Raw genomic sequence first — 9,288 nt, forward strand, 5'->3', positions numbered from 1 at the left:
TAGGTTTTTGTTTTCGTTTGCTTTTTTGTTTGTTTTTTTCTTTGTGTTTGTATTGGTGTTTGTGGTTGTGATTGGGTTTGTTGTTAGGTTTTTGTTTTCGTTTGTATTTGTAATTGTGTTAGCGTTATGTTTGCGTTTTGTTGTTTTGGTTTTGGTTGGTTGTGGTTTGGGTGGGCAATGCCGGGTTTATGATGATTACTAAACACACAGGTAATGGTCTTTAACAGGAAGGTTTTTCACAGAAGCCAGAGCAGGGCCTGGCAGGGACGGCTAGTATATATATATATGGTGCCTTTTTCTCGATTCGCCGCTCCCCCTAACCCGAAAACCTGTACACTCCTCTGAGTTAAAGAAATCTACTAGACAACAGGTTCTCAATGTACAGGTCAGGTCCGCCAGTGGAGGGGGGGTGGGGGGTCGCATGTTTTATGTGGGAGGGGGGGGGGGGTCGTCAACTTGTAGACTAAACCAACAAATGTATGTTTAGCTGTATGGGGGTAGCGGGTCATTGGCTTTGACTTTTTTTTTACTTTCTCGTATATACGAAGTATAGAGAAAGTATTGCAATCGTGCAAAAAAATCTCTTGAAATTTTAACACTTTTCACCGTATTACACCTCAGTCCTTCATCACATCCGAAGTACAGAGGACTTATTTTAATCGGGCAAAAATTATCAATCCAGATTTATCAAAATTAAGAGGTTTTATGCGTAATCCATTCTGAAAAACTGGGCTTTGCAATTATCCTGTCCGTATGTCTTTGTGTCTGTCTGTGTGTCTCTGTGTGTGTGTGTGTAATCACGATAACTTAAGTACCGTTACAGCCAGGTTGATGAAATTTCATATATAAGTATTTTATCAAAATCGTAGATCCGTATCAACTTTTGAGCGATTTCCGATAACCGGAAGTGGTACTTTTTCTACTTTGAATTTTTCAAAGCCTATAATTTGAGTACTATTTCAGATAGATACATGAAATTTCACATGTGAGTAAAAGATCTAATTTTCTACCTTCTGTTAAATTTTGAGTAATTTCCGTTCACCGGAAGTAGTAATTTACGCTACTTCCGATTTCTCAAAAAACTAATGTAAATTTTTAAAATACGAATAATATTGCGCACTATTATGCACTTTTTATTTGGCGTTCACTTGGTGTGCAATTCTTTTGTCTACGAGATTTTATTCTATTTTTAAAACTTTAAGTATTTAAAATGCATTAAAAATCATGTCTATAGCCCGAGTTCCCATCCCCTGTTGTTTTATATAAGAATATTCGAGAAAGTTTAGGGGAGATCACTCCCGGTTTATTTAAAAGGGGGGGGGGGGGCGCCACTGGAAAAAATTTGGGAACCTGTGTAGGCTACTGTGATTATTTAAATTAATGAAACGTTTTGCTTAGTTTTCTATTCTAAAAGTAAAGCAAGCGGCATGAACTAGCATCACATTTAACAAATTCCTCTCTGCTACAGAGGTCACTCTAGTGACAAAAGTGGCAGGCCGGGCTGCCTTGACACGCCTGATAGAATGGTATGAAGCAGACGACACACCTACCCTGTTGGTCAGCGGCTGCCTCCACCTTCATGGCCTCGATCAGATGCTTCCATTCGTTCGTGATGCGCGCGTTGCTGTGGGTGAAGAAGACGACATACACGGCCACAGCCGAGGTGCCCAGCAGAACCAGGTACAGCATCTTCTTCAAACATTTGCGCGCCATCTTTAAGTCAGGAAGGCGACGAGATCCTTCAACCAAAACTGGATCTGCTGACAACATATGCTACCTGCTCACGTGCGGACTTCACTTTGATGATCTGTAGATCATGTTGTCACGTTGATGCCTGTAGAATGTTGTCACGTTGATGCCTGTACAATGTTGTCACGTTGATGCCTGTAGAATGTTGTCACGTTGATGCCTGTAGAATGTTGTCACGTTGATGCCTGTAGAATGTTGTCACGTAGATGCCTGTAGAATGTTGTCACGTTGATGCCTGTAGAATTTTGTCACGTTGATGCCTGTAGAATGTTGTCACGTTGATGCCTGTAGAATGTTGTCACGTTGATGCCTGTAGAATGTTGTCACGTTGATGCCTGTAGAATGTTGTCACGTTGATGCCTGTAGAATGTTGTCACGTTGATGCCTGTAGAATGTTGTCACGTAGATGCCTGTAGAATGTTGTCACGTTGATGCCTGTAGAATGTTGTCACGTTGATGCCTGTAGAATGTTGTCACGTAGATGCCTGTAGAATGTTGTCACGTTGATGCCTGTAGTGGTGTGTAGACTAGAGTGTCTGGTTATCCTAGAGGTCCGCGTCTAGCTACCATGAACACGTCAAGTAACACATATGAAGCGAATCAAAATGTCGCACATGTTGCTGCTGGTCAATACATTTAACGATTTGATAATCCTATGGGATTAGCCCCCACCTAACCGCCTACATGGCTTAGATATAGCTTAAGAATTCAAAGATTAAAATAACTTTTGATTTCTAATTTGGTTCAGTTTGGAGGTCGTCGTCAATAAATGACGTCACACTTGTTGGCAATTTTTATCTCCCATATTAACCCTGTATATTGTCACAACCCCCCCCCCCCCACTATTGTAACACTTTAGTCTTCCGACGTTATTGTTGCAGCCTGTACACAATACAAACACAATCAGCCTGTACACAATACAAACACAATCAGCCTGTACACAATACAAACACAATCAGCCTGTACACAATACAAACACACACTAGAAAAGTTTCAGTTGTGACCTATTCCTGCCCTCATCAACGTCAGCTGATTCACGAGTCTCTTCACGTGAGATGAGTTGAAAGTTTTGATGTACTGTCACAGATGAGTTGAAAGTTTTGATGTACTGTCACAGATGAGTTGAAAGTTTTGATGTACTGTCACAGATGAGTTGAAAGTTTTGATGTACTGTCACAGATGAGTTGAAAGTTTTGATGTACTGTCAAGATCAGGCTACCAGTGTAAGAAACTAGTACACACTATGTAAAGCATGAACCAACCAGCATTCGACTAAACCTATCACATACGAGTGTAGAGAGTTAACCAAGCACCCAGTCTTTTAACTTTTAACACAACGTGACACCCCTCTCCATATGACCCCCCCCCCCCCCCCAAATAAAAAGAGAGTAGGTGAATTAAAGTGACAGAAAGAATTTAGCAGTGTAGAGGGTAGGTGAATTAAAGTGACAGAAAGAATTCAGCAGTGTAGAGGGTAGGTGAATTAAAGTGACAGAAAGAATTTAGCAGTGTTGAGAGTAAGTGAATTAAAGTGACAGAAAGAATTTAGCAGTGTAGAGGGTAAGTGAATTAAAGTGACAGAAAGAATTTAGCAGTGTAGAGGGTAGGTGAATTAAAGTGACAGAAAGAATTTAGCAGTGTAGAGAGTAAGTGAATTAAAGTGACAGAAAGAATTTAGCAGTGTAGAGGGTAAGTGAATTAAAGTGACAGAAAGAATTTAGCAGTGTAGAGGGTAGGTGAATTAAAGTGACAGAAAGAATTTAGCAGTGTAGAGGGTAGGTGAATTAAAGTGACAGAAAGAATTTAGCAGTGTAGAGGGTAGGTGAATTAAAGTGACAGAAAGAATTTAGCAGTGTAGAGGGTAGGTGAATTAAAGTGACAGAAAGAATTTAGCAGTGTAGAGGGTAGGTGAATTAAAGTGACAGAAAGAATTTAGCAGTGTAGAGGGTAGGTGAATTAAAGTGACAGAAAGAATTTAGAAGTGTATGTGAATTAAGTAAAGCTGCTTCTTTATCCTGCATCTCCAGTAAGCTCAACTTGGGTGATTGCCAAAGACTGTACACTTTATGAAACCAGTTTCTTTATACACATTCTATTTAATTTATACAATTTAAAAAAAAAAAAACTATACACGCATTTTTCTTTTTAAAAATAGGTAACTAAAACAGGTGGGGTAGTCATTTGGGAACAGCCTGGAACCATTTGATGGCATTCCAATGAATTCCATGTCACTTCAGTGGAATATACTGCTCGGACTCAACGTTTGAGGGGGGGGGGGGGTCGGACAATGTTAAAAGTATATATTTTTCTAAATAAATTTAATTTCGTTCGGGGAGGGAGGCAGTAACCTTTCCTCGGGGGGGGGGGGGGGGTGGGTGGCTCCCCCCCCCCCCTAGAAGAGATGCCTGGAAGAAACTCTGGAGGTGACCCACAGCCGAATATAATTTTTTTTTTTAAGCTTACAATGTTTTCGTGCATTTTTTGCCTTGATGTTTGTTTTATATTTTAAATTACATATATATATATAATATAAAGTTTAATTCTGTATATATGTTTCTTTGTAAAATGTTTGTCGTGGATTACAAAGGAATATAAGAAAAAACGAAAAAAAAATCGATACTTCTATGGATTCAAGTGTTAGGTTACTAAAGTGCTCATGGTCTAAATTTATGATTTCAAAAATTAATATTAAAAGTCTTTAAAAACAATTTTTATTTTATATACTCAGAACAATAATTTTCAATTATGAATATTACATAAAATTAAAAAAAAAGTGTATCAACGTTTATAAAATTTCTAAAATTGTGTCTGGAATGTATGTGCATTTTGTCCTTTAGCTCTCATTACGTCCCTTGATTTGGAAACCAATTACTTCCCTTTAAAAAAAAAACCCATTAAATTGGGGGGAGAAAGAATTTACTTTTTATTTGTTTTGGTGATAGGAAAAAAAAAATTAGCGGGGATTGATCAAGTGCAATGTTATTGGTATTTTAAATACTGCCTTTTATTTATTCCATGCACTGAACGTACTGTTTTCTTCTGATTATTTTTAATCAATAACAGTTAATAAGCCAGGTCCTTCATGTCCTAAATGTTTATCTAAGAATAATACTTGAAATGTCGCCCATCTAACAAACTGATTAGGCATTCATTGTCTTTACAGACAAGACTTAAAACGGCTTTTTTGTGTGCAATATTACAACTTTCTCCATACATGAACATCCACAACACAAACTGTAGCGTGAGCAGCAGACATCCAAGTTTGAATGACTTCCTGTTGCTCTCCTCTGACAGGACCTCGAAAGTGTCAAGTGAAGAGGATCGTTCTCTTTCTCCTCTAAACACCCGCTGTCGCCGGCAAATTTCTTTTGGAAAAACAAATCAAGTCCATTGCGCTAGAGGCCGCTAGATGTGCAAACGACTTTCTTCGTAGCAGTGGTTAAGTTTACTTGTTTTTGCTTTTAGAAGAAATGCTATAGTCAGCATTATCTCCATTGCGTAAGTTTTATAAAAGACTTTTGGAAAAGGTACTTGCGACCATCCCAAATACGACACTATTGATGTTGACGTACAAAGGCGCTTTGTTTTACTTTTCAAGTTCCTTTCCCAGCGCCCCCCCCCCCCCCCCCCCCCCCCAATGAGTACAGGATACAAATGCATTGTTTGTGAACTACCAAACCGTCCATTCACCATTTCTGCACACGGTGTCCACCTAAAAAATGTCAGGCAGAAATGTCCACTTTCTGTTACCTGGGCCATGTGAGAGAGCTACGAATAAGATCTCGTTTTAACATTTCGTCCAGCTAACTCTAGTTATCGGTTAAAAAGAAAATAGAGGAAGTACAACCCTAACCACTTCCGGTTACCGGAAATCAGTAAAATGTTGTCAGCTATCTACGAATGGGATCTAAGAATAATACTTGTAATGTCGCCCATCTAACAAACTGATTAGGCACTCATTGTCTTTACAGACAAGACTTAAAACGGCTTTTTTGTGTGCAATATTACAACTTTCTCCATACTCTGTATAAGAGAAAGTAAAAATGGAGAAAAAATGAAAGACATTTTAAAATATTCAGTTGTAATCTATTTACAAAAATGCTGAACACATCTCACATACTAAATACCAACAACTTTATAAAGCATTCACTGAATGTGTCTAAATCCAAACTAGTCTGGTTGCTCCTAATGTCCCACTGATAGGCAAACGCACAGTATGAAGTGGACCACTTGCAGTAGACCACACCATCCTCCCCTACAGACACCACACCATCCTCCCCTACAGACACCACACCACCCTCCCCTACAGACACCACACCATCTTACCCTACAGACAACACACCATCCTACCCTACAGACACCACACCATCTTACCCTACAGACAACACACCATCCTACCCTACAGACACCACACCATCCTACCCTACAGACACCATTAACAGACACCACACCACCCTCCCCTACAGACACCACACCACCCTCCCCTACAGACACCACACCATCTTACCCTACAGACAACACACCATCCTACCCTACAGACACCACACCATCCTACCCTACAGACACCACACCATCCTCCCCTACAGACACCACACCATCCTCCCCTACAGACACCACCATCCTCCCCTACAGACACCATTAACAGACACCACACCATCCTACCCTACAGACACCACACCATCCTCCCCTACAGACACCACACCATCCTCCCCTACAGACACCACACCATCCTCCCCTACAGACACCACACCATCCTCCCCTACAGACACCACACCATCCTCCCCTACAGACACCACCATCCTCCCCTACAGACACCACACCATCCTCCCCTACAGACACCACACCATCCTCCCCTACAGACACCACACCATCCTCCCCTACAGACACCACACCATCCTCCCCTACAGACACCACACCATCCTCCCCTACAGACACCACACCATCCTACCCTACAGACACCACACCATCTTACCCTACAGACACCACACCATCCTCCCCTACAGACACCACACCATCCTCCCCTACAGCACACCATCCTCCCCTACAGACACCACACCATCCTCCCCTACAGACACCACACCATCCTCCCCTACAGACACCACACCATCCTCCCCTACAGACACCACACCATCCTCCCCTACAGACACCACACCATCCTACCCTACAGACACCACCATCCTCCCCTACAGACACCACACCATCCTCCCCTACAGACACCACACCATCCTCCCCTACAGACACCACACCATCCTCCCCTACAGACACCACACCATCCTACCCTACAGACACCACCATCCTCCCCTACAGACACCACACCATCCTCCCCTACAGACACCACACCATCCTCCCCTACAGACACCACACCATCCTCCCCTACAGACACCACACCATCCTACCCTACAGACACCACCATCCTCCCCTACAGACACCACACCATCCTCCCCTACAGACACCATTAACAGACACCACACCATCCTCCCCTACAGACACCACACCATCCTCCCCTACAGACACCACCATCCTCCCCTACAGACACCACACCATCCTCCCCTACAGAAACCACACCATCCTCCCCTACAGACACCACACCATCCTACCCTACAGACACCACACCATCCTACCCTACAGACACCACACCATCCTCCCCTACAGACACCACACCATCCTACCCTACAGACACCACACCATCCTCCCCTACAGACACCATTAACAGACACCAACCATCCTTAGTATGGACAACACCAGATCATTTCTTGATTACATTTTTATACAGGGCAATCAGATTTAATGACCTAGCCCCCCCCCCCTCCCCTAGGTAGCTACACATGATCCCCCACACAGCACACTACACACACACCCACACAAAAATAAAAGGTTCTCACAGCAGTCAGATGACGCAGATTTTTTTCTGCTAACATACACAAAGTCATACACAGTCACACACAAAGTCATACACAAAGTCATACACAAAGTTATGACATAAACAAAGTCAAACACATGATATAGACAAGGTCATAACATACACAATTTCATGACACACACAAAGACATGACAAAAACTTATAACAATAAAACAAATTAATAGTATAAGCCAGGGGTCGGCAACCTTTCAAGCAGGAGAGCCAAAAGTTGCAATTTTCAAAATTTCCCAATTTCAATATTTTGGTATTTGATCAGGATTAGATATATACATTTGTTTTTTTTATTTGAAATAAATAGCTTTAAATATGAAAGAATATTTATACTTTAAAAAATATACTAATATTTCTCACAAAACATATTAAAGTATTTTAGTTAGCTCTACTATGATAAAATCAGTAAACAAATAATTTAACTATACGGCTATCCCAATCCACTTTAGACGCCAGTAACTTTTTTTCTTTCTTTACGGATATCACCAGCTCAGAAGGTGTCTGCCATTAGCCAGGCAGGCCTCAACACGGCTTGGGTGTCGGTCGCTTCTGTCTTTGGTTCTCACCGGGCTTATCTTCCTACCCACTGAACGCAGGGTAGACTCGTACCCCACCGGCTCAACTGTAGGAAGCTAATAACTTTAAAAATAACACGTCACTCATGTCAAATTAATGTATGCTGACTGATAGAGAAATGCATTCTGAAAAAAAAAATAATATTCCCCATTTAACGATATTCGAAAAAGTCGGCAGTGGCAAGAATGGAACCGGCTACAGCACGGCTTTGGGTCAGGTGCCCCAGCGGCTGTCAGCTGTCTGTATACTTTCTACCTCACCTTCTCTCATTGTTCTCTGATGAGTATTTTTATCCTGTTTAACGTTGTTTTTCTTTACATTTTAATGAGTTTTGAAAATAATATAAAATAATAATTAATATTTGTGCATGGAACTGGAGAGCCGCTTCTTGACATCAAAAGAGCCTCATGCGACGCAGGTTGCCAACCCCTGGTATAAACTTATGACATACACATAATCATGACATAAACTTATAATGGCCAGAAAAAGTACCAAATAAAGACCTCTGGCAGAACAAAACAACAGCCCAGAGATACGGACATCATACCCTGAGACGGGTAGCAGATAATATCACATAAACTTATGACATTTACACATTTGTTACATACACAAATTCATGACATAAACTTATGAAACACAAAGTAATGGCATACATTAATTAGGCAGTTATAGATGGGGGTGGGTTTAAAAAATCCTTATATAACATTTAAATACACATATAAAAAATATATATATGTATCCTATTAATCTAGTTATAATTATGTATGTTTTGTATTTATTTTATCAAGTTTGTAGCTTTAGTATTAGGACTAACAGCAGTCATATGTACTTTTATCCCACCCCCATTGTTTATAATAATACAAACTAATGCATGCGTTTATATATATATATATATATATATATATATATATATATATATATATATATATATATATATATAAATATATATATATATATATGAAAAATTACCCCAAAAAAGCCACTGATATATTGATGTATAAATGTTGTGGGTTCAAACCTATCCACCCCCCCCCCCCCCCTCACCACTGGTG

General features: G+C 40.6%; 1 protein-coding gene across 1 annotated transcript in view; it reads right to left on the bottom strand.

Annotated features, from left to right (window-relative positions):
* LOC131937934 (uncharacterized protein DDB_G0290685) overlaps positions 1-2,450 on the bottom strand; it is a 12,957-nt gene extending 10,507 nt beyond the window's left edge. Inside the window, exon 1 of the mRNA XM_059295714.1 lies at positions 1,551-2,450. Coding sequence (XP_059151697.1) covers positions 1,551-1,770 — 220 coding nt within the window. The 5' untranslated portion in view covers positions 1,771-2,450. The remainder of the gene's footprint in view (positions 1-1,550) is intronic.
* Between the last annotated feature and the right edge of the window lie 6,838 nt (positions 2,451-9,288).

This window comes from Physella acuta, unplaced genomic scaffold (assembly GCF_028476545.2).
Source record: "Physella acuta isolate Inbredline_101_S28 unplaced genomic scaffold, ASM2847654v3 ptg000225l, whole genome shotgun sequence".
NCBI lineage: Eukaryota > Metazoa > Mollusca > Gastropoda > Physidae > Physella > Physella acuta.